The sequence below is a fragment of the Eptatretus burgeri genome, chromosome 3 (genome assembly GCF_056783735.1).
Source record: "Eptatretus burgeri isolate ZD-2024b chromosome 3, Ebu_testis_v1, whole genome shotgun sequence".
Classification (NCBI taxonomy): Eukaryota; Metazoa; Chordata; class Myxini; order Myxiniformes; family Myxinidae; genus Eptatretus; species Eptatretus burgeri.
The window spans coordinates 90,918,482-90,945,765 of NC_140963.1; the positions used below are offsets into that span (position 1 = coordinate 90,918,482).

The 27,284-nt window shown below is 44.1% G+C and overlaps 1 protein-coding gene across 1 annotated transcript; it reads left to right on the forward strand.

The window, feature by feature from the left end:
• On the forward strand, positions 1–26,065 carry LOC147030435 (uncharacterized). Its single transcript, XM_085874484.1, has 2 exons — positions 1–2,112; positions 25,988–26,065. The coding sequence occupies exon 1, from the start codon at positions 508–510 to the stop codon at positions 1,495–1,497; it is 990 nt and encodes a 329-aa protein (XP_085730610.1). The 5' UTR covers positions 1–507; the 3' UTR covers positions 1,498–2,112; positions 25,988–26,065.
• The last annotated feature ends 1,219 nt before the right edge of the window (positions 26,066–27,284 follow it).

The following is a 27,284-nucleotide window of genomic DNA, read 5'->3' on the forward strand; positions in this document are numbered from 1 at the left end:
TTGAGGTCAATGTTCGAGTTCCTGGCAATTGTTTGCCGTGTGAGATACATTTTGAATGACAACAAGGTCACTATTCTGACAACTGGACGCTCACATAAGACATTAATGCGAGTTACTAATTCATTGTTTTGTTTTTACAGATATGGCTGATTCAAGGTGCATTCTTCCCGTGTGTCATGGTGGAGGGGAATTGAAGAAATTCGCTGATCAAGGGATCAAGACATTGATCTCCTGTGCCAAAGCCCGTGGAGATGAAGAGCTATGTGCAAAATTACAGGACATTGTTGATGGTGGTGGTGATGCTGTTCGCATAGAATGTCACAAAGGATGCTACTGTACTTTCACATCAAAACAAAAAATTGAGAGACTTCGTAAATCACAGAAAAGAAAAGCTGAAGATGATTGTGTTGCAGTGACAACAAGATCTCGCACACAGGCAACAGGCAGTGGTGCGTTTGTTTACAAATGTGACTGCATTTTTTTGTTGCAAAGAATGTTTACCTGTTGATGACAAACATCCAGAAAGAAACAAACAAAGAAATAGTTGCAGAGTTCCATGCATCCCTTCCAGGTGGATTCCATGCAACCATCTCATGCCCCATCAAGACAATGGAGCACTTACAGAAAGGAGTGAAAATTGGGGAGAAGATGATCTTTGATCTCGAAACCATGTTCCTCAGGCTGCTGACTATTGGACAGCAAAGACAAATGGAGCTAGGACCTATCTTCCAGTTTGAGCTCTGCACAGTACCCCCCTCACTGATTGATGAATATCGGTGCTTAAGGAAAGGCAACAAAGCACCACTGGCACACAAACTCTGTGTTCAGGCACAACAGCCTCTACAACCAGATGTTACCATTGTTGACACGAGCCAACTTCTCTATCATATTGTCTGGCCTTTCAGGGGAACTGTGTCAGTCTTTGAGTCCATCAAGACAAGGCTGTCTACAATTGCTGGTCAGATCTTGGTCTTTGACAAATATCATGATGTTTCTGCAAAGGACCATGAACGAGTGAGGCGTGCTGGCATTGGTTCCATCAACTATGACCTCACAATAAACACACCCCTGCCTAGTCGAGACGCCATCCTGAAAAACAAGCAGAACAAGTTGCAGCTGTCCAAGGTTTTCAGTACCTATAACTTTGGTGAAGGAGTTACTGTGGAGAGCTGTAGCCATGGTGCGTTCAACCACGATGAAGCAGACATTACAATGATCTCACACCTGCTCATGGCTGCTGAATGTAATGCAAGAGTGATACATATCCTCTCTGATGACACTGATGTTTTTGTATTGATGGTTTACTGGGTTTACCAGTGCAACATCCAGGCCACAGTGCAGATGGAAAGGTGGGATGGAGCAATTTGGGATATCAACACCACCTGTGACCAGCTTGGCCCCAAGTGTCTGCAGCTTTTGGGAATGCACTACATCACTGCATCAGATACCACGTCATACCCATACAGCAAGGGCAAAGTGTCAGCCCTGAGACACTGAGAGCTGTCAACTTCCCTGGTTTGTACTCCGCACTTGGCGTGCTGAACGCAAGCATTGAACAGCTCATGGAAGCAGGGTGGACATTCTTCTGTGCCCTGTATGGTCAGCCAGAAGGTACCACGATGAGTGAGATGAGGTACTATATGTACACAAGGAAGTCTGGCAAGCCCCTCAAGCTCATGGCATTACCTCCAACTGAGATCAATCTCGTCCTACATATTTTGCGTGCACATCTACAGACAGTACTTGCAAAATCAGCTGATCAGCAGGCCCCACCTGAACTTGACATTACAAAATATGGATGGGACATCAGAGATGGAATCCCAGTGCCAGCAACTTCTGCTATTCCACCAGCCCCTTTGGACCTCATGGATGTTGTGCGGTGTGGATGCAAAGCAGAGGGGAAGGACTGCAGTACTGCAAGTTGCAGTTGTCACCATGCAAAGATCTCCTGCACGCTATACTGCACTTGTGGTTGCAGTGACAAGTGCTTCAACCCACACAAGACTGTGGAGGACAGTGAAAGTGAAGTGGAAGGAGGGAGTGTCGAAGCAGAACTGGAAAGAGACGAGGATACGCAAGGGGACGAGTACAATGAATGGGAATGAACAATACGTAAGTTGTCTACTAGGCTCTATGTCCTCTGTTCCTAAGATGTCCAATATGATGACATGACAATGTGTATGCTTTCTGATTATCAGCATATTGTTGTGAACCATTCATGACTTCACTTTTGCATTGGTGTTGCATAATTTTCAGCAGAAAGTAGTCATGGACATTTCATGTGAACCTCTATTTATTCCTGAACGTAAAAAAAAGCCCAAAATTGAATTCCTCATGTCAAAATCATATGAAAAAGAGGTATTCCACAGGATTATATGTTGACCGATTAAAAACTTAGCCCCATCGTCTGACCTGTAGCAGCCATCTTGAATTTATGCAAATTACAGGAGTTCCCCAATGTAGCCACCCCGGCAACCAACCTGAATTTTATTAATGGACCCATGTTAGTCCAAAACGATCATAAAACCATACACTTTCCACATCAACAAGGTTGACAATGGAACACATAATAACGGCAAATGGACTATTTTGTAACTTAGTTCTTGGTTTAAATGTTTTGTTGAGCAGAAATGAAATTATAAACTTCTCTCAATGCTCTTATTTGACCATCTCCTGAGCCACACATTATTTTTCATAAGCCACGCCCACTTTTTCATAAACCACATCCACTTTCCCGAAGCCCCGCCCACTTTTCCTAAGCCCCACCCTCTTTTGTGAGGACCACCTACTCTTACATCATTTTCAGTTAATCTCTGACTCACAAGGCTTTCCTGGAGTTGCCCAGGGAATTTCCAAAGGAAACCACACCCACCAGTCTTTCTGTATAAATGCTTGAAACCCAGACTGAATTTAAACATATTTTTACTTTTACTGAGAATGGACTGCTGTGCTGAGCTTGAATGGGATGACTTTGGAGTTCCTTGGAGTTCTACTACTTGTATGGAACTAAACCTTCAAGTTGATGAACTGGATTCAAACCTCTTATCTATTGAGGTAAGATTTTATTTTCCTATTTACAGAGTTTGATTTAAGCATATAATCATTTAATAATTAAATCACTTACTTAAATAATACATTAATATTTTCTCTCACAGGAAATTGTATCAGAAATACAAAATGAAAATACTGCTTTTGCCACAACTTGGGGTGAAATTGTTGGTTTGGTTGAAGACCTTGTGAGCGATCAAGACCCACAGAACGAGCTCAACCTTGATGATCCAACCAAAGAGTTGTACCTTGGAGACCCGCAAGATCCTGAAAAAGAGTTTTACATCGATGGTACTCATTGTGAGTTATCAAGACAATACCCACTGAACAAGTTATACCTTGATGAACCAGAATACAAGTTTTACCTCGGCGACTCACAATTTTTGAAAAAAATCAGTAAGTGAGTTATCCTTGGTGGTTTTAAATATGAAACCTATCTCAGAGCCCTCACACATTTTGAAAAAAATCAGTAAATGAGTTCTGCCTTGATGGTTTAAATAACTACCTTGGAGACTCAGGAAAAGGGTTCTGCCAAGATGGTTCTAAATATGGAACCGACGTTGGAGACTCACAAATTTTGAAAAAATCAGTAAATGAGTTATCCCTTGGAGACTTTGTAAGTTGGTTTTATTTTGGAGATTTGAAATGTGGGTTCTGGCTTGATAACTCACAATGTGATACATATCTGGGAAACTCAACAGGAATGTGGTTATACCATGGAGACTTGGAAAGTTGGGTTTATTTTGGAGACTTGAAATGTGGTTTCTACCAAGAATATTTTTGGGGATCTAAACCTATCGATGTGGTTCTTTGTTGGATGGTGCTTGATGAGAGCAATATCAAGAAAGTTCTGCGAAGAAAGTGCAGCAAGGTTCTTGCTCCCCCTTTCTACTTCATCAAACCTGAAAGCCTTAAAAGACAGAATTGGAAGAAGAGAAAAAAACATTAAAAAAATATATTATGTTGGGCTTGGGTTGGGTTGGGTTGGGATTTTAAATGTGAGGGTTAGGGTGGGTTTGGGTTGGGTTGGGGTTGAGATTTTGAATGTGAGGGTTAGGGTGGGTGAGGGTTGGGGTTGGGTTTGGGGTTGGGATTTTAAATGTGAGGGTTAGGGCGTGTGAGGGTTGGGGTTGAGATTTTGAATGTGAGGGTTTGGGTGGGTGAGGGTTGGGGTTGGCTTGGGGTTGAGATTTTGAATGTGAGGGTTAGGGTGTGTTAGGGATGGGTTAGGGGTTGATTATGATCCCTGATATATTATCTCACGAGCGCGCGCGCGCGCGCACATACACACACACGCGCACACACACACATTAAGCCTTGACTGAATATTCAGTTCATTCTGTTTGGGGTTCACAGATCGAAGAACGTACCCCCTGAAACACATTATATATATATATATATATATATATATATATGTATGTATATATATGTATGTATATATATATATATATATATATGTATGTATATATATATATATATATATATATATATGTATGTATATATATATATATATATATATGTATGTATATATATATATATATATATATATATATATATATGTATCTATATATATGTATGTATATATATATATATATATATATATATATATATATATATATATATATATATATATATATATATATATATTGTTGCGAATTCGCGCCCGCCGGTGTGCGGATGGCCACGTAACTGGAATCACGGCACGTCGCCCACCAGACGGACAATTCAGTCGTGACCCTCTGGGAACTATCGCCCGGAGCCAGTCACGGTGGGCCTTTCGACCTCACCACAATCGTGCCAATCGGCCACCCGCGTAGGATAGGGTTGTTCGCCAAACTCAACCTACCGAAGTACCCACGCGGATGGTAAACCGGGCGATCGTACCTCTCCACAGGTCGACTCCGGACACGAGCCGCTTGGGCGGCCTGTTCCGTGCTATCTGGATAACCGAGCGGTGTTATCGTCGACCTGGACGGTTCAGATTAATTACCGGGATGTTGCACTCACTACGAACCCTTTACGTGAAGCAGGATGGAGAGTCAATTTAAAGGAAGGAGACGAAGCGAAACGGGCACAGTTCAACATGCAAGCACTTTATTACGCGACACACGGAAAGCACGTATATACAGCCATACACAAAAAGCAAATGCAAGAAGAAAAGCAGTTAAAACCGACTACGCACACACACGGCAACACTTAAACAGTTTTACTTCACAGACGGCGCCAACACACATTTACACAAAAGAAAGAAAAGAAGCCACCCTCACAGGCCCGTAGGCCAAATGTGCGCGTGACCTGGAGGAGCGGCCAGGTCTGCGAGTCCGGGGAGGTCTTACCCGCTTCCTCGTGATGCGTTGGCGGGCAAGCCGCAAATGTGGCCGCGCCACTGTGTCCCGACTCCATGCCCCTTGGCGGGTTTCGTTGGCACCACGTTTGGGGTGGGGTGGGAACAGGGCCCCCTTTTGCACTATCTCAGCGCGGGGGGAAGGGGGAATTGTTGATGCCCTGGGGTGAGGGGAGTGGCTGGTTGGCTTGGGTCCTGCGACAAGATGAGCGATCCCCCACACCGCAACCTCGTCGCCCACCGCCGTCCTTCTTGCCTCGGACCCAAACTCCCTTGCTTGCAGTTCCACCGCGCGCACTCAACTCCGCCAACGCAACGCTGCTTGTCCCCAAGAGCACCCTCTCGACGACACTCTCCAAGCAACTCCAAAACCCAACTCTCTTGCATTCGCCTTGCACTCGCCTTTTTATAGGCGGCAAGAGAGCCAATATGCAAATTTTAGGATCAGAACGCGATTGGAGGCGGGGCCACGCCGCCCCCCCCGGTCAGCCATTGGTCAGGCAAAAATGGGCGTGAACCTTTCCTGATCCTAAAATTTGCATATACGGACTTCACATACACACGCTTGGAGGCGGGGCCAAACCGCCCCGCGCTCGCCAATTGGACGGAGGAGAAGTGGGCATGAAGCGTTTCTGATCCGAATTTTCCCCTCGGAAAGGCCGCCATTCGCGCTCCTGGCTCGGTGCGTTCGGCACCAATTGCCGAATGGGCCCTAGACAGCCTGACGTTCAGTGTTCACAAGTGGTGCGGGAATGGCCATAGAAGCGATGATGTGGGATGAATTCGTGAAGGTGAAGGCGAAGGTGGTGGAGGTTCTTCTGTGGTGAGGGTTGGCATTGTGGTTGTTGTCTGTGGGTTGGAGCGTGGTTGTAGTTGGTGTCTATGGCTGGCGTGGTGGTTAAGGTGGTTGTTGTGTGATGGCGGTTGAGACGTGGTTGGTTAAAAATAACGACAGAAAAGAAAAAATGGCTAACTCAAAGCGTCACAGCCCGGATGAATCACAAATGCCCTCTATACAACAGGTTTGGACTAACTACACATGTACCTATGAAGATATCTCACCTGAAGGCCCTTTATGGTGTAATGCAAACTTCCACAGCCGTAACACTACCCCCTCCCCTTTTTACAGACTCGTCCCGAGTCGTCAAATTCTCGTGTGCCATCATGTGTAGTTCTCCCCGAGTACGTTTTACCTTCGGATCCCTGAGTGCAACATTCAGTGTATTTGTGTCCCCAAATTAAATAACCTATGGGCTGAGTAACTAACTAAACAAACCCACTCACACGGACGACTTAAATAAAATTGCCGGCGCGAGACAGACATGCCGGGTGCGCACTCATATTTACAGTATATCTTAACCTTAACTTACAAATTTTACACTAAACCATGGCCCAGAATCAATGGACTCTGCAAAGAGAAATGCAGTTAGCAGAGAACCAGGCTGCTCGCACGCAGTCTCTGGCTCACGCAATGCAGGTGACAGGGAACGTGGCCGGCTGCTCGCACGCAGTCCAAGGCCTCCCCCTTTTAAAACGAACACAGTGAACCACAACGGTGCATGGGCTGCACAAACGCAGTCTCCTGGTGCGGCTGCCTGCAAGGCAGTCCCTACAGAACACCGAACGGGCACTGACTCGAGCAACAAAAGGGTGCACGGGCTGCTCAATGCAGTCCCGTGGTGCAGATTGATGGATGGATGGATGGATGAACGCAAACAAACAACGGTGCACGGGCTGCTGGTGCAGTCCCGTGTTGCAGCTGCCATCAGGGCAGTCCCTGCAATTTGCGCGACGATCCTGGTGCACATGGCAATGAACTAGGGGGAAAATGCAGCACAGAACAGGGGCAAAAAGAACCGTGGGTAGCAGGCATGGCATGGCAAAGATGGACAGGCAAGGCATGACAAGGCCGCTGTAGCAAATGCAGCCGGCAGATGAACTGGCTGGCACAGGCCTTGCAGAACAGCTGCAGACCAACCGGCCGGTACAGGCCTCGCAGCACAAACAGCCGGCAGTGGAGCTGACCAGCACAGGCCTTGTAACACAGCCAGCCGATGACGTTGGCCAGCCTTTGCCTTTCAGTGGATGTTGGTGGAGCGAGTGCGGTGGTGCTGGCCACTCAGAAGGCAGGCTCGGACCTACCTACTGTCTCCCTCCCAACCTATCCCCTTTGCCTGTCCATACCCACTCCCTTAATTTGTCAAAACCAATTTAGCCCCAATTAATATTTTTTGTTGTTTTTATTTTTTTAAAATTTTTTTACTTCCCCACTATAAATCGTCCCCGAACCCCCTTTACTGTCCTTGTTCGGCTAACCTATCGTCGACTAGCCTACTCCCAATCCCTACGTTCCCTTCCTGGAGGGGAATGATGGAGGGCTAGCGTCTTGTGTCGAGGCCCAACTCAAGCCTCAGGATGGCCTCCCCAGACTTCAGCGATCCAACCCAAAGTGGGTCCAGCGGCCCACAACGTGAGTGAAGGGATGGATGGTGCGGAGGGTTACACTTCCTAATCTACCCTAACCATTAACTCTTAAACTACCCCGGGGCTTTCAACAAGTGCCTGTCGCTTCAAGTATTGGTTCTAACAACCCAGATTCCCGTCGCCTGTGTTGGTGTCCTCACAATTTTGGGCCTCGCCCCCCCCAATTTTCTTTCCGTGCCCTCACACGGTCTCATGGCTGGGACGCGTGGCTCCCTTGGCAGGCACTACCCTCTGCCGATTCTCCAGCTATGGCACCCCCGGGCACTGCACTGCCTCCGAGCCTACCAGATCCCAAAACACCGGGGAGTGCCCTCCATGGCAACTCCCCTGAAACGCTCACGTGGCAGGCTGGCGCCCCGGGCCCCTTCCCTGGGTGCCCGTGCCCAATGCACTGCCCACGCGGCCAATGGCGCTCCGGGCCCCCGCATCATGCGGGCGCACCCGTGCCCACTACGCTATCCCGGCCCCCCATGGGCCCTTGGCCTACCACGGCCGACTAGCCTGGTGCCCGGGGTACCCACTCAGCGATACTCACCTTTCACAGCCAGGCTCCCAGCCTGTCAACAGGGCTCCTGCACCCCTCCAAAACAGGTTTCAAGCTTAGACTCCCACCAACAGCAAAACGACTTCCATTTTGTCAATTCAACTAACCCACTAACTCACTTTACACTGACCCCAGGGTCCCTTGGGCGGAAGTCACTCCTCCGCCCAATCACTCATCGCACCATGCATTCCACAATCCCTCCATTCACACAGACCCGCTGGCCTCACTCACTCATCATGTACTCACCTCACAACTCTTCAACACACAAACCGCTGAACTCTGCCATCCCAACTACCTCCCCAAACTCACTCGTGCTCCCACGTCATCCCTTACACTAGTAGCACATCCTCTTAACACTACGTAGCTAAGCTACGTCCCCAATACACATTCACTGTCTGTTACTGTCCTCAAAATAATTCCCATCTCCCATCCTAAATCTAAACTGCAATCCCTCCACCTAATCCATTCCACAGGCCCCATGAGGACTTACCCCTGCCCCATGAAGTCGGTCTAGCTATCACTAACCCATCCCCCTAACTTGTGTTCATCCTGTGCCCAGGCCAAGGGGGTCTTCACCCCTTGCCCGGGAATCCTGTTCACCCGAAAGCGAGGCTTGCTTATTTATTTATTTTTTTTTTACATGCGAAGCACCAGCGCGGAGACTCGCAACCTGCACACCAGCGTGGCAATTCGCAGCCACGCTCCTTTGGCGTGACGTCATGGCAGCTGTTTGCGTCCCTCGTCCCTCTTGGACGGTACCATCCGGCAAGAATTCACCCTCCTGCCGGATTCCAACCACACATGCAGCCATGACGTCACCGTGCGCATTAAAAAAAAAAACCAAGCCTCGCGCTTCGAGGAGTTCCCCGCGCGAACACGTGTGCTCTGCCCGTTGGAGCTTAACACACACGCCCACGTGGAGAACCCATCCGGTCCAACTCCGAAATCCTGCCAAAACTTTGTCCGTCCGCGGGATCGGCAAATCCACCGCGTGCATTTCCGGACCGGGTTTCACTCCTGCAAGCGAGCACGTGGCGGCCTTGTGCGTTGCACGGCCCAAACCTCGCGCTCACTGCTGTGTAAACCCGGCGCGGTCCCCGAAACAGCTACGGCTGCTCCTTGGCTTGTGTGTCCCTCTGTCGCCGTCGTCGTCTCCATTCGATCCACGCCCACCTCCGTGTCACGACGCACTCTCCATTCCATCACACTCACCCCAGAAGACGCGGCTGCATGTTCGCACATGCCCACCATCATCTCCCTTTCATACCGCTCTCTCACACACACGGTCTCCCTTTCCCTCGGCCGCTCACTCACGCATGCCCTTTCTGGCGTACACGTGGTTCCTTTCACACGTGGTGCTCCATTCATACTGGCCGTTTCACTCACACACACGGCCTCTTCCACTTGCGGTGCCCCTTTTACACACGGCTTGCTGGGAAGCACGCACTCCGGCACACTCGCAAACACACCACTCGCACATGGGGTCGCACTCACACCTTGCACCACACACACCGGGACAACCACACTGGGGATTCGTGTCCCCACAAGGGGTTCCAGGGCCTCTATACCCCCCAAGCTCCTCGTGCACCCGTCTACAGCACTCGCCCCCTCTACTCCGCTTGGCACGACCGAACCCACCTGGTCGTGAGTCGCCTCAAGGGGGCATACTCCCTCCCCTCGTTCCTGGAGGAGGCCATCCAGCTGCTCGCACCGGGTCACGACACATTCTCCGAGCTCCCCCTCATCGTCCTACACTAACTCTGTGTGTGTGCTCATCCTTAACTCCGTCTGTATCGTGTAGTCTTCCCTCTATCGTTCCCATCTCCCGCGTCTCTATTATTTCCGTCTCTTCCCTTGTTGTCTCCCTTGTCTCAACTATTATTTCTTTTCTTCTTTCCATCGTCACCTCGTGTCTCATCTCTCACGTTTCGGTCACCCCATTTAGTTTTTCCCTCTCGGTCACCGTCACTGTTGCTCTCTCCGTCACCTTTACACTTCTCGCCCAACACGTCCCCCATATTATTTTCTCCTCACCCGCCTCCCTTGCGGGCCTGACAACCGTTGCACTCCCTCCCAGCTCGTTCGCTCCCACACGTGGCATCGCCATTTTGAGCTCCCCTGTTATTGCCAACATTCTCGCCGTGCCGCCTGCAGGCTTCGGCCGATTTGCTGCATCTCACCCCGCATTTCCTTCATTCCTTCATTCTTTGCTGCATTTCTTCCTTCATTCCGTTTTTTTATTTCATCCTTCAATTGTTGCGCATTTGTTTTTATTTCGTTCATTTGTTGCGTATTTCCATCCATCTTGTTGTTTAATCCATTATTCATTTCCGCCAGCATTGCAAATAACTGCGCCATGTCGAGTGCACTCGGCTGAGCCGATTCGGCAAGGATCGGAGGGATTTGGCAGAGAGGGGGAGGGGAGGTGTCATACACCGCGGCCGCCGCCGCACCCATTTCGGGCTCTAGGTTCAGTTTGGGGAGTTCGTGTTCCTGCACAACCAACATTTCCTGCTCGGAGTCTCCATCCTGGGCCATGGATTCTACACATTCTAAATCCATATCTACCCCCGGCTCCCGCTCGCCTTGAGACTCCATCTTATTTCTCGTAAGGGGTTAATTTTAATTGCTCGTAATTTGGAGGGAATCGGGGGTCGCTCCTCTCACCCCTGAACCGATTTCCCATGAATTTAGCTTGGAGGCGGGGCGGATTCGAATCCCACTCCCAGACACCAGTGTTGCGAATTCGCACCCACTGGTGTGCGGACGGCCACGTAACTCGAATCGCGGCACGTCGCCCACCGGACGGACAATTCATTTGTGACCCTCCGGGAACTATCGCCCGGAGCCAGTCACGGGTGGGCCTTTCGACCTTACCACAATCGTGCCAATCGGCCACCCGTGTAGGATAGGGTTGTTTGCCAAACTCGACCTACCTAAGTACCCACGCGGATGGTAAACCGGACGATCGTACCTCGTCACAGGTCCACTCCGGACACGAGCCGCTTGGGCGGCCCGTTCCATGCTATCGGGATAACCGAGCGGTGTTATCGTCGACCTGGACGGTTCAGATTAATTACCGGGATGTTGCACCCACTACGAACCCTTTACGTGAAGCAGGATGGAGAGTCAATTAAAAGGAAGGAGACAAAGCGAAATGGGCACTGTTCAACATGCAAGCACTTTATTACGTGACACACGGAAAGCACGTATTTTCAGCCATATGCAAGAAGAAAAGCAGTTAAAACCGACTGCGCGCACACACGACAACACTTAAACAGTTTTACTTCACAGACGGCGCCAACACACATTTACACAAAAGCAAAGGAAAGAAGCCACCCTCACAGACAAGGAGGCAGACAGGCCCGTAGGCCAAATGTGCGCGTGACCTGGAGGAGCGACCAGGTCCGCGAGACCGGGGAGGTCTTACCCGCGTCCTCGTGACGCGTTGGAGAGCAAGCCGCAAATGTGGCCGCGCCGCTGTGCCCCGACTCCTTGCCCCTTGGCGGGTTTCGTTGGCACCACATTTGGGGTGTGGTGGGAACGGGGCCCCCTTTTGCACTATCTCAGCACGGGGGAAAGGGGGAATTGTTGATGCCCTGGGGGAGGGGAGTGGCTGGCTGGCTTGGGTCCCGCGACGAGACGAGCGATCCCCCACACCGCAACCTCGTCGCCGACCGCCGTCCTTCTTGCCTCGGACCCGAGCTCCCTTGCTTGCAGTTCCACCGCGCGCACTCAACTCCGCCAACGCAATGCTCCTTGTCCCCAAGAGCAACCTCTCGACGACACATTCCAAAACCCAACTCTCACGCATTCGCCTTGCGCTCGCCTTTTTATAGGCGGCAGGAGCGGCCAATATGCAAATTTTAGGATCAGAACGCGATTGGAGGCGGGGCCACGCCGCCCCCCCCCCCCGGTCAGCCATTGGTCAGGCAAAAATGGGCGTGAACCTTTCCTGAACCTAAAATTTGCATATACGGACTTCACATACACACGCTTGGAGGTGGGGCCAAACCGCCCCCCGCTCGCCAATTGGACGGAGGAGAAGTGGGCATGAAGCGTTTCTGATCCAAATTTTCCCCTCGGAAAGGCCGCCATTCGCGCTCGCGGCTCGGTGTGTTCGGCACCAATCGCCAAACGGGCCCGAGACAGCCCGACGTTCAGTGTTCACAGGTGGTGCGGGAATGGCCGTAGAAGCGATGATGTAGGATGAATTCGTGAAGGTAAAGGCAAAGGTGGTGGAGGTTCTTCTGTGGTGAGGGTTGGCGTTGTGGTTGTTGTCTGCGGGTTGGAGCGTGGTTGTAGTTTGTGATGATGGCTGGCATGGTGGTTAAGGTGGTTGTTGTGTGATGGCGGTTGAGACGTGGTTGGTTCAAAATAACGACAGAAAAGAAAAAATGGCTAACTCAAAGCATCGCAGCCCGGATGAATCGCATAAATTCCCTCTATACAACGGGTTTGGGCTAACTACACATGTACCTATGAAGATATCTCACCTGAGGGCCCTTTCTCGTGTAATGCGAATTTCCACAGCCGTAACAATATATATATATATATATATATATATATATATATATATATATATATATATATATATATATATATATATATATATATATATATATATATATATATATATATATATATATATATATATTTAAAATTCAACCTTCGGCAGATGACACCTGTTATACACCTTCGACTTGGTCCTCGAGTGTCCATAAAGGTGCATAGTAGAGGGGAGTAAAGCGTCAACCTATTGCTCCCATGAGTATTATATGCTTAGTTTTGTCTTTTTCAATTCCTATGAATAAAATAAATCTAAAATCTCTTCCCCTTCCAAATCATATACCTCATATGTCCAAGGAACTGTATCTATTTCATCAACGATTTTTAAAAGCTCATTTGTCCATCGTTTTCGAAACTTTTTCAAAATGAGATTTCCACCTATATATTGTTACTATATCACCAACTTTGAACTTCAGCTTTCTGACATTAATTTATTTTTCATATTCTAATTTTGTAAATGTTTCTGATGGTTTGGTATTCATTGAGGTGTGAATCGTATCATTATACTTATCGACAATATCCTGAACTAAAGATGACCATTGTTGAGAACCGAGTTGAGTGAATTTTTTATACAGTCTCTCTTTTAAAGTGTGATTGAATCGCTCAATAACAACCGCTTTTCCTTCATTAAAGGTGCTGTTCAATGTGATGTTATTTTTATTTAAAGAAAATTCATGAATGTTTTGTTGTTGAACTCTCTACCCTCATCAGTCCATAATTTTGATGTGTTCTCTTCTTTTATTGAATATCTGTTGGAAAGCTAACATAAGAGTATTACCTGTTTTGTTTTTCAAAGGAACAACCCACGCATATCTACTCCTCAAATCAATAACGGTTAAAGCATACTTGTACCCCTTATCATTATTGATTTCAATCAAATCAGCGGACCAGATATAATCAACTTCCTTGGAATAAACCTTCCTTCTATGAAGCTTTGTGATTTTTGGTTGATGTAATTCATCAGCTTATTGCTCTTCAATCTTAATGACATCATTAGAGCCAATAGGTTTTTTGAATTTCCAAGCCCATGTTTCAATTTAGCACTGATCATCTTCACGATGAACCTCTCAACTTTTTCTCTCAAGGTTGTATTTTGTATCAGAGACAAATTATACAACATTTCTCTATCAGCTTCATGTTTTTCTTCCAACGTTATGGTATTCCCATAATCAATATCGTGCCTCATGCACACTTCATCAACACTATTGGTGTTTTTTTTTTTGTTTTTTTTTTGTATACCTTGTCGAGACTCCTATGAGAGCTAACACACAACGCACAGCAAGGGGGCATGAGACAAGAGGGGCGGGAGTGGGAGGGACAAAACAGTGGGGAACAGACACATTAGGAGATCTGTGGAAGGGAGAGGGATGGGACGGGGAACATGTGGAAGAGAAGATGGACATTACAGGGACTTTCAGGAAGGAAAGCAGGGGAATTGAAGGAAGTGGGCTTGGGTGGATTATCGGGGGTAGAAAAGATCGAGGATTTGGATGGGGGATGATAAGAGGTGGTGGGGAACAGCTGTTTTGAAAGCCTGGAGGGAAGAATGGGAAAGAATAGAGTGAGGGGGTTTATTCCAAAGGCGGGGAAAATGAGGAATGAAAGAGTGAAGGTGAGCAGTGATTCGTGATTTTGGTAGTTTTACCAGAAGGGGTTGTTGGCGGACCTTGAGCGCCCTGTGGAAATGTGGTGGGGATAAATCGCAGAGAGACCAGGGGGGCAAGGCTGGAGAGGAGACGGTAGAAGACAGAAAGACCACTGACCAACCTGCGGTGATTGAGTGAGATTGAGGGTTTGCTCCATGGTTTAGGATTGTCTGCTTCATCTAATCTTTTATCCAAGTTTGTGCCTGGACCACAGAAAGAATACCCTGGTAGATGTAATTCCCCTGGTATTCCAGTAGTTGTAAATTTACTTCCTGATAAAAACTTTTGTATATCTCCCCCACGTTTGTGTTTTGGGAATTGACCCTTTTTTGAGCCACACACCGAACATGTACCTTTTTGTATAACCCTGTCATTTTTACTTTTAAAATATGAGATTTTGTAGTGTTAGTTTTCTTTTTACATTTGAGACAATCTCATTTATTTGTGAGAAAAATTACTTCAGAGTGCGAAAACCATTTTAGTTTCCAACATGCACATTTGAATCTCCATTTTTAAAACATAAATAATCCTCAGAAATATCTTCACTTTCTCCTCGATTTATTTAAGAAAAAAAGGAAAACTTTAATTAAAGTCAATCATACCAACATCATCAATAATATAATCTTTTCCTTCTTTCTCTTCCTTATCTCCACTTTCTCATTTATATCTTCTCCCTGAAACCGATGTTAATAGTCTTGACGCAAATATTTATCATAGACTTGTCAATTCTTTATTTTCCTCCTCGGTGCGTTGAGATTTATTTATTTTCTGTAATACCCCCAATGTTTTTCTAATCTCACTGGTTTCCATATTTTTATATTTATTTATTCTCTCTTTTTCCTCCCTCTCCCTCTCCTCCTTCTCTGTCTTCTCCCTTGCCTCCTTCTCTCTCTTCTCCTTTTCCTCCTTCTCTCTCTTCTCCTTTTCCTCCTTATCTCTCTTCTCCTTCTCCTCCGTCTCTCTCTTCTCCCTCTCCTCCTTTGTCTCAGTTTCTTCAACTCCTTCCTCATCCCTTACTATCCTTGAATCACTTACACCCCATAGAATATCATACATATATTCATCAGGATTTCTTGTTATTCCTGTATCCAAAATATATATTTTTTTACAACAACAAACCAATCAAATTTCTTCTGAATTTCCAAAAGAACCTTGCGTTTTCTAAACTTTATATTTTTTTCATTATTTAACATTTTAATAAAATCCAAAGTTGTTGGTTTATTAACATCAGTATAAAGCCAATCATTTATTGAAAATACCTCATTCTTATGTTGTTGAACATATTTATTAAAATACCGAATACCCTTTTCTTGAAGGTATGCTTGGACACAGAAATGATAATTTTCTTGAAGCCTTCTTGCTGTCATTTATGTATTAGAAATATATGACAGATTAATATAATGACAGGAAACACCCCTGATCTTCCCATAGTTAAATAATTTTGTTTTTCCTTACTTGTTGTATATAATCCTGTTCTTTCTGTTTTCATGATATAAACTATGGCAAAACCATTATTAACTTTACCCTTATCAAATTATTTTATTTGTTGTTTACTAATCGTGTGTCCACAAAACTTATTCTCGGCACCAAGTGGATAATATTCTTCCTTACGAGACTGATTTAATTGTTTCAGGTCTTCTGGGTTAATTTGAAATGACCAATTATACCCTAAATCATTCATATCATATCCCCATTGTTTTATTCTCATACAAACGATACACCCTTCTTTTTAAAATTTTATTTTAATTGGAACTGTGAATTCTGTAGGACCTGGAGATAAAATCAACACTTCTGTATTTTTGGAATACATAGCCATTTTATTTAAGGATATATATATATATATATATATATATATATATATATATATATATATATATATATATATATATATATATATATATATTGTGATAAATCACTTCATCTCACCAAGTCATTCGCATCAGTCGGGCTTGGATAATTTTTTTAATTTATAAGCATTTTTCATATTAATATTTTTTGTAAGACGATATTTCTGTAGTTCAGCCTGTGCCTTTGTGTAATAATTTGATAAATCAATATCCAGTTCTCGGGATACACCAAAGATAGAACCATCTTTGCCGACATAAGTCATTTATATTAGATTAAAAATGTCATTAAAATTTTTATATTTGTTGAGTTGAAATAACACATAAAGACATAATTGACCACAACACTTGGAATTTAATTATTGGACTTGAAATGTTTGATAAACACCATTCTGTAAGAATTTTATTACTTCAACAGGTGGTAGAAGACCAAAACGATCAAAATAATATTTGTCTTGACTATAAAAAATACAATCTCGATGAGAACCGTTCCCATTATTATCTTCTAAGTTCATAATAATATTATTTGTATGTTTAGACACGTTTGTTAATTAGTCTCTCATACAAATAACCACATTATGAAATTTTAAATTCTTACAATATTTGATAAGTTCTAAATTTGATGTTGTATTCTTTCCAAATTCTTTAAACCACTCATCAATGCTCATTTATTTATTAGAAAGATATAATCCATAACCCCTTTAAGTTAATTTTACACTTACTTGTGCGATAGAAGAAAGCATATCACCAACTAACAATCTCGCTTTATCAGGCAGACTTTCAAGTTTTTCACCAAAATCTACAATTACACCACTTCCACTCATTTGTTTCTCCAACTCTTTGTTATGTCTTTCCAATTATTTTTGAGCCCGGAGTTGAGCCTTCCTTTTGTTGGCAGTTTTCACCGCTGCTGAAATAGCACCCGTCACTGCTCCAGCTGCACTTAAACCAGCAAATAATGCAATTAGAAATGGGAGAAATCCTCCACTCGTCTCTCTTATTGAATATTTCTTCAACATAGGTTTTGAGATTTTAATTTTAAGTGAGCCAGTATCATTTTAGATTTTCACCTGTTCTCTTGTGAGCAAAACATCAATTCTTACTGCTCCTTTTCTCTGAATTGTATTAACGTTAATCGTACAAGGCTTTTGATTTTGAACACAAGATGATAGTTTATGAAGATTGATTTGATTAACATATACCCCAGTTGGTACTTTACCACTCATTTATTTTACAAAAAAATTATGTGAGACTAATCATAACACCATTATCTGTATTAATCTGTAATTCTGTTTCTTCCAAAAGCAAACATTTTGTATCAACTTCTTCACTCTCTCTTTCAACGTATGGGGAAGTATTTACTCGATTAGACTTTATAGTTTCCTTTTGAGCACTCAGGTCAAACGCATAGATTGTATACAAACTTTTAAATGCTGTCACATGCAAAATAGGTTCTTTATTTCCATTACTTTCACACACCTTTTGGTAAGACTTGTATGTTTCAGCGTAATCATTTTTTTCCCAATTCATTTCCAATCTATCTCGTCGATAAAATGTTCCATCGAGAAAAACACGTTGTTGTTTCACCTCAGCATTATGACTCAATGCATTATTCTTATCAGTAGCAGTTTCACCATCTGGTTTAAAAAAAAAAATTGATCCACAGATGTCGTGGCTTTCCTTCCAGAACACCCAAATTCCACGTGTAAGTGGTTTGGTTCAGTTTAACATGTTGACATCTTCTTTTAAGATATGATACATTGAGTGGTTTTAGTGGGGCAGATAACAGCAATTTTTGAGAGGAATCGTGTAAATCATGATGCAAGCATCAAATTTGGCACATTTGTTCTCCAGGGGATTCTAATCAAATTTGCCTGATTGGCCATTTGAAAATCCAAGATGGTGGCCATTTTTCAAGATGGCCACCAAGTTAGCTTCCCAAAGTTGTCTTTTTGCTGAGAAGTATTTGTATTTGTCTGATTTGCATGATCTCGGTGTGGATCCCTTTGTTTTCAAGCCTGCTGGAGTGGATTTTCCTGTTTTTTAAAGCCCCCTGACACTTTTTCTGATTTTGCACCACTTTAATGATTGTCATATGAAGCTAAGGCCTTTCTGCAACCAGGCCCTGGCTGGTAAATGTTCAAAGTTATGCATACCATGCGAATGTTCCTCCAGCTGCTACTGTCCATATATGCAGCTGCAGAGTGCTGTGCAGGGGAGCCCTGACTGAAAGCACTTGCATCTCTAGTTGCAACCTTTCTTACAGGAACACTTGGTCAGTTCCTGACAGCTGGCTGCAATAGGGGGTAGTGTTGTCCAACATATCTGCCACGTCTCTCCTTTCTGTGTCCATCCCCATTCAGCAGGACTGCTCGTGTCTGGACTGGAGATGCTTACCTGGCCCCAGATTATCCCAGCCTGATAGGCCGCACGCTTTGCATGTTCTCTGAGGGCTGCCTGTGTTGGTGGAATTGAGTTGTACGACCTCTGCTTGTGGGCAAAGAGATCCAGTCTTGCTCCGTCCACACCATTGGCTGCGCTTGATCTGTCATACATGAGGACAACGAATCTCTCCAGCCTCTACAGGTCAAGATCACGAATCAATGTTGAATGCTGGCTGAGATTGGTGAATATTTCAGAAACATCATCAAAGACGTTCCAAGTCTGCCATGCAGTTTTCTTCCCTTTACCGCAGAAGGCAGACACGACGTCACATCCAGTGAACGCTTGGAAGTATGGGATCCCTCTTGCCTTCTCAGGCCCTATTGCAGAAACTACCTCATGGACTGGAATCCATCGCTCCTTGGCCAAAGGCAATCCACATGTTCTCAAGACCTAGTTCCTGTAAGGATGGCAGTGCAGATATTGCTATGACTAGTACGTCTGTGTCATTAGCCTTAATGATAATGTACTTGCTACCATCCGTCGTTGCATCCCTGGCGTGAACAAATATTCGAGTGTCAGCTTCTTCATGACAACATGGAGACACAGCATCCAGTGACTTCCTTGTGTTGCTAATGGCATATTCTCCTTTTGTAACAATGACTGAACTTGTCGTCTGTGCTTCACACATCTTTTCCGCAAGGAAGTGAAACAGCTCAGTCTTGTTGCTGTCATCTCAAAGAAAGCTTCTCCAGTTACTTGGGGTCTTTCTGGTTCCTGTCACTCTTCTTCTGATTCCTTGCCCCCTTTTCGACCTTGCCTCGGACCTCAGACTTGACTTATTGTACACATCAAACACTACGTCTACCCTCTCGTACCTGGCACCATAGGATTCCACCTTTGGGATGATGTCTTCTTTAGCATAATCATCAAATATCTTTGAAGTGCGTGGAGGCAGGGCATTGATAAGTGCTGAGCCATCAATGATGACTGCATCTCCCCTTGGTTCTCTGTCTGGGATGTTCACTTGCACTTCAAGAATTTCAGCCAGCTGTGACTTCTGACATGTATGAAGCTTGCCGCTGTCACTGAGAGATGCAGGGTGTGACTGATTCTCATGCTTGAAGAATTCTTGCAAGTCACACTGCCTGTTCTGAGATGAGATGAACAGTCGTGAGAACAGCTGACAGTCGTCTTTCAGGACTTTCTCCTTAGAACTTCCCCCAGCTTGCTCTTGTTTGAAGAAAGAAACAATGTTTTTCTTGATTCGATGATAGAAAGGACATTCACCTTCATTCTGTAGCCCCTCCATGAATGAATGGAACTGCTCTTTGCCCCGCTGGTGATGTTTAGCTACCATTTCGGCTAGAGTTGGTGTCTGCAATGTTCTTCATGTCTAGCACCAGTAGGTCGGCTGATTCTTCTTGGAATGGCTTGCCCATCTCCTGCATTACTGCAGAGAGTGCTTTCACCTTTTCAAAGAAAGATTTCTGGGCACTCAGTGTCTGCTGTTGTTGGTTGCATCTTTCATACCAGACATGGTCTCGTATCCAGCTACTAGACAACTCACTTCGGGTCCAGCGACCATCCACCTACGAAGTGCTTCCGAGTCTTCTGTCAACCCAATTGCTCCTCCGTCACCTTTGATGACTGCATTATGACTTTGATGACATCTTTGGTCGAGGGTTTATCCTTTTACCACCCTGTACATATATAATGGACACTTTCCTGTATGGGATACAACTAGGTTTATGCATCTGCCCTACACCTAGTGCGATCGTTCATCCAGTGTCATAAGTCCCGTGCGATCTGTACACCATCCAGATAACTAAAACCCCGTTATCCTTGGCCCGGCTCTCCCAAGCTGGCACGTCCTATCGATTCAGGTGCGGCTGCCTAACTGATCCGGGGTTGATTAGGCAACATTTGGGACACTTGTAAGTTGTTGCAGAATGATGCCAACATACAATTCCTACTTAGCTGACACTGAACCCCATGCTGAGTTTCACAGCAGTGATGTCACCAATGTGCCTTGGTAGTGCTCGAAAATCACTCTTTCAAGAAATTCTTACTTGGCGATGAACTGGAAATGTTGATTAAAGGACTGGTAAGTGGCCTGGATTCAATCAGCACATCTGTTTCATCAACTTCGTGCACTTTGAAAATTTGGAGCTCGATGTACTCCATCACATTCAGAGACCTTCTGTGTGCTACACTCATCTAGTTTAGCCTGCGAGCCAATGCAGTTTACCAGGGTGTGGCCGATGCCGTGCACTAGCAACTTCTTGGAGCCATAGATGAGAGTTGGGCCAGTGATGAGGACCAGTGCCAGTAGTCCATCCAAGGGATGTGGCTGACTGTTGAAACAAAGGTACTACCTCTAACACTACATCCCTACACCCCATGCATAAGTAGCGACTACCACATACATGTTAAGTCTTGCAAGCATGAAATCATAAACAACTGTGCAAAATCAGAAAAAGTGTGTGCCAGGGGGCTTTAAAAACAGGAAAATCCACTCCAGCAGGCTTGAAAACATAGGAATCCACACTTAGATCATGCAAATCGGACAACTACAAATAGCAAAAGAGTAGTGCATTCTGATACAGTAAAGAGTACCACACGTGTGAAAGAGGAAGATGAAGCATTATAAGAGATCGTTTTTGTTATTATTATTAATGTTTGAGAGAGTTTTCAACAGATTAGGTCATGGAAGTGTTGTAGAAAAAAATCGAGGAAGAAGAAGAAGAAGAATCGGCGAAAGGTAGCGGTTTAAAAAAAAAAAAAATTTTTAAGATAAGAAATAGTGATTAGTTGGGATGGGGGACGTTAAGAAAGTGGGAAGGATAGAAATTGAAGATAATGGGGAGATAAAACAAATAAACACGATCGTACACCGAGGGAAACAAAGGGAAGGCCTCAAGCCTCAAGGATAGGCCTCAAGCACCCAGTAAGACAAGTTCGACGAAATCTCACAAAATAGCATGATTTTTGAAACAATACAATACAGGGTGGTAAAAGCAAGATGGAGATTCAACAAAGGGAAGGACGCAGCAAAATGGGGAACAAGTTCACACAAGCACTTTATTTACACAGACACAGAGCACACATATACAGCCAAACAGAATCAGAAATGCACATAAAGCAATTTAAAACAACAACAACAATGCAGAGCTACGACCGAATACGCGAACACATGGCAACACTTAAAACAACACTACTTGACGGACGGTGCCACCCACAGACATTTACACCAAACCCCAAAAGAAAATGGAAGTGCGACTTCCCTGAGCGCGTCGAGTCCTCCTTTTGCGACCGCAACTCCGAGCCCTTCGCCGTGGTCCGCGAGCTCGTGCCGCGTGTCGCTCGTCTGGTCCGCTCGACGGTACGGACGGGGTTTTGGGGAAACGGACGGGGTTTGTTCGGCGCTGTTTTCCGCGCTCGCACACGGGGTCCCAGGGCTCGCGCGAGGATCATAGAAGCAAGGCAGGAACAACAAGCTTGCGACTCGAACCAGAAGACGACCATGAACCAGAAGACCAACATGAAGACCAACCCACCAACAACTCTCGACCAACCACTCTCGACCAACAACTCTCGACCAACCACACTTCAAGGTCCGTCCTGTCCGCCTTTTGTAGAGCGGGGCTCCGCCTTCGCTCCACCCCGTTTTCGGCCCCGCCTCCCTTCGAGGTTATTGGAGAAGCCTCTCGAAGGGGGGGCGTGACCTCTCGCTCTCCCTCCACCCTGTGCCGTGCGGGGGCCGGGGGAGTCAGTCTTGGCTCAGAGCCAGGGAATTATTCCCCCGAGAAGAGGCCCCCACCTTTTCTCACCTTTGACCCCCGGCTCGGATCGCACTTCCCCCACACCGAGCGCGGAGAATTTCGACGGGAGAAGCAGGCAGGAAAACCCCCGAGCATCGTTGTTGGTTTTTGTTTGTTCCCGGAGATCATAACCGCACAGGGCCGACTGAATGGCGAGTGGCGAAGATGTGGTAGCGTAGATGGTGGAGGTGGCATGGTTGTAGTGTGGTTGGCGCTGTGGTGGGGATGGCGTGGTTGTTGAGATGCTGTTTGTTTGAAATAAAAGTTAGAAAAAGAAAAACGACTGACTCAAAGCGTCGCAGCCCGAATGAATCACATTTATTCCCTCTAAACAACGGGTTTGGGGCTAACTACACATGTACTTAGAGATATCTCACCTACGGGCCCTTTATGGTGTAATGCGAATTTCCACAACCGTAACAGTATGTTGTTTTCATTAAAGAATAAAACAGTTATTGGTAAGTTTAAAGATGAATTGCGTGGGAAGGTCATGAGGGAATGTATGGGATTCAGATCAAAGTCTTATGCTTTTACATATATTGATAATAATAACATTGAAAGGTGTGATAAAAAGTTAAAGGGAATAAAGAAAAATATAATCAAGGAAACAATAAACTTTAAACATTATTACAACTGTTTAACCTTAAAGAAGGATGCGTACAGAAAAATGAATACAATAAGAAGTTATAAACATCAATTATATACAGAAGATATAAATAAGAAAGCATTAGGAGCTTTTGATGATTAAATATATATTTTAGAAAATGGATTAAATTGTCTCCCTTATGGTTATAAGTATAAGTGTTAATATATTGGGTTGGGGATTTTAACGGGCTACCGCCGTCTTTTTTACTGATTTATGGATGATAGAACCAAGCAATAACCAAACCAAAGAGTGGAGATGTAATCAGCCTTGGTATTTAAATGGGAAACATAAAGAAGGTGAGAAATATCAAATAAGTTATTGAAGAAATAACTAGGGTAAAAGTGGATAAAACAAATAAGCGGATAAATTTAATTATAAATAAGTTGGAGGATGTAAAGAAAAAAATTAATATCTTTGAATGGACTGAAAACATTGATGGTTATCAATTGAACAATGGAAAAACGATTTACTACAATCTAAAAATGATATGTGGCTCAGGAGGTGGTCAAACAAGAGCATTAAGAGAAGTTTATCATTTCATTTCTGCTCAACAAAGACATTTAAACCAAGAACTAAGTTCCAAAATAATATTTGTGAATATACTCTGGTGATGAATGTTATAAGAAAATGAAGTTATTCCCCAAAGTAGAACATGGACAAATATTTGTTGGTTCGCTCTTTGAGTGGAATGAAAATATGAAAGTGAAGAAGTGCTTTAATCAGCAAGTCTCAATCTTCCATCGTCTCAATTTTACATTTGCTTTTATGGGAGGGAAGGGGATAGGTTGGGAGAAAATGAGTCTCCTATTTTGGGCTTTTGGTGCTTGGGTCAGAAAGTTTTTTCCCTTTTCCCCCATTCATTTGTGTAGGTGTCCCAGAAACCCAATTTATCATCGACTGACACGTGTGCATGTATGTTGTCTTCCATGGTTTGTGTCAAGTGTTATTTTCTTTCATATATATATATATATATATATATATATATATATATATATATATATATATATATATATATATATATATATATATACACACACACACACACACACACACACACACACACACACACACAGTCATGCGCTGTATAACGACGGTTCGGGCAACGACGCATCACATATACGACGGTGGTCCCATCATCGCATTTACGACGGTGATCGCATATACGACCGATCTGCCAGCTCCATTATAATGGAGCTGAAGAATTCCTGTCGCCGAGTGATGTAGCCGACGTAGCGCTGCCAGTCGTATAAAAATAGCACATACAATTATGTACACTGTACAGTACATAATACTTCATAATGATAATAAACGACAGTGTGGCCCCGTTTAAAAAGCGATCGTTGAGGTCCATAAAATGTCATCGCGAAAAAGCAGTGTCGTGCTAAATCGGGATTCAATGAAATCGGCTTTCAAACTGAACAAATGTTTCCACGTTTACCTTCCAGCAAGTAAATTACCTTTGAATTGAAGAATTCCGTGAATAAATCGTTGTTACAGTCGAAATCAAAACGCGAATTTAGTTTAGTAAAGCTTTTTATGTTGTTGAAACAATCGCACTGTTCCAAAAATATATATCACAATTGACAGGTGCTCGTTTCTTAATTTATAAATTATAACATCGATGCAATGATTACGTATTTATAAAATCCAAATGCTATTTATTCACCTTTCTCTAATCGATGCGAGAGGAGATCGTAAGGTGCCGCTAACAACACACATGGCCGTCATGAACAGCACAAAATTAAAACTAATGTGTCTTCCATCTCTCTTGGATGTGTGTTACAATTGCAGACAGTATTCAGTACAGTAACATGCTGTACAGGTTTGTATCCGAGGAGCAATAGTCTACACCATATAGCTGAGGTGTCTCGGTTTGTGTAAGTACGATGTTCAAAAACGAAAACGAAAAAAAAAAAACATGATGTTCGCACAACGACGACGTCGGTTCACGACGCATTTCTCAGAACGTAACCCCGTCGTTAAGTGGAGCATGACTGTGTGTGTGTGTGTGTGTGTGTGTGTGTATATATGTATATATATATATATATATATATATATATATATATATATATATATATATATATGTATATATATATATATATATATATATATATATATATATATATATATATATGTATATATATATATATATATATATATATATATATATATATACATATAAACTACGCTAACTAAAAATGTCTCTTGTTCATAATTAACTTAATCAAACAATGACCAAAAAAATGGCAAGTCATGTGACCCAAAATGCAATCCTTCCTGAAATTCACGGACTGGTGTTTGTGTTTGTTTATTTGTCACGCTACTCCTCCTACCGTTCTCAGAAAATTACATCCAGACTTGCTACATCAGATCAGCATGACCCCAATTAATGTATGGAGGTGTTTTTATCTTTGCCGTTGTTCTTGGGGGAGTTGAGGGGGGAATGCAAATTCTCTGTAAATGTGTATCGTGTAGCACCACCTCCAGGTGTGCGACGGTAATACAAGTCTCCACCCTTTGCAGTGCAGTGTTCCTGTCCCCACATTTCCAGTGCTGTGAGGTGTTTTGAATTATGAGCAGTTGGTATGTTTTTGCTTCATGCACGTAACCCGAGTTTTTTTTTTTTTTTTTTTTTTTTTTTTGTGTGTGCACGCAGAGCTGTCAGTTGCCTATACACCACCCAAAGGTGTGTCAGAAGAACGTGTTGCATGCTTGGAACAAGATTGCCTGTCGGGTGGGTACTCTGCCAGTATAATTAAATAGGCAATGCTGTATTTCAAGTGTGATATCATTACTATGATATCGATCAGTGACATCGACATATGAATCGCTTGGAATTGTTATCCCTTCCGATGTATAACGTCCAGTCTCCTTCGACTGTTTTAAAATCCTATTGTGTTTACATTCTACAAACGGCAAAATAATTCAAGTATATCAACAATTCATGATTAGAATGAGCTCTTCATTTAAAAGTTTACAGCTGTAGTAATTTTTAATGTAAACATGGCAAAAGTTATAAAACAAGAGGCAGAAGCTGTGATTGTTACCATTGCCTAGCAACCAGTTCCAGTGTCAGCTCCATTGTCTACCAGCAGTGAGCAGACCAGTATTTTTTTTCACAAGATCTTGGCTATTCGTTGTTCACCTTGGCGTGGCGTCTTGGTTTTCTCTAGGTTTTTTGGTGTACAGGATTTCTATTATCATCGCTTTTCCGAAACCTTGTGAATTCTTTGCTTTTATTTTTTCATTGGCTCACCTTGGCATTTATGAAAATGAGGAGTGGCCACACTGGAGCAGACAGAGCCTGCACCGGCCATCATTTATTCGTGGATATTTTCATTTACAGACAATTTCCGATGGTTTGTGTTTTTCTTGGGATGCAGGCAGGAGACTCTCAACAAGGTTGCAGTAAAATGGATGTGACAAAACTCTGGCATACTTTATACTAAGGGATTGTGCATCATCTGTTTATCAAAGACAATAATTTGGAAAATGGAACAAAATCATGGATTCAATCTGGAACAAACACAAATAGCTAGTGTTGAAAGCTTGCCACACCACTTTATATATCAGTTGATAAAGGGGCAAAACAACAGAGGACAACTAGCGATCCTGACCATGTTTTTACCTGTGACATGTCACAGGTCTCCAAGAGCTTCGCGTTACAGTTCTTGAAGGGGATCAATTTTTGAAATGTGCACCCATTGGTCAGACAGCTGCTAGACCACATCCACATCTGTTGCTTTAATCCACCCACTATCGCACCCAGATGAAATGATATGACTGCCATCTTGGTTTTCTGGTTAGCCGAACACATTAGGCCTGTAGGCCTCTGCTAATTATACACTGTCTGGCTTTGTTGCGTCACCCCGACAAATCTAATCATATGTCGAATAGTAAGGTTTAATCAAGCCCGTGAGAATGTATGGTCATCAAGCGTTTCGTTACGTAAA

Bases quoted from the DNA above. Each gene is read 5' to 3' on its own strand.
- LOC147030435 (XM_085874484.1), top strand. From the start codon at position 508: ATGACAAACATCCAGAAAGAAACAAACAAAGAAATAGTTGCAGAGTTC.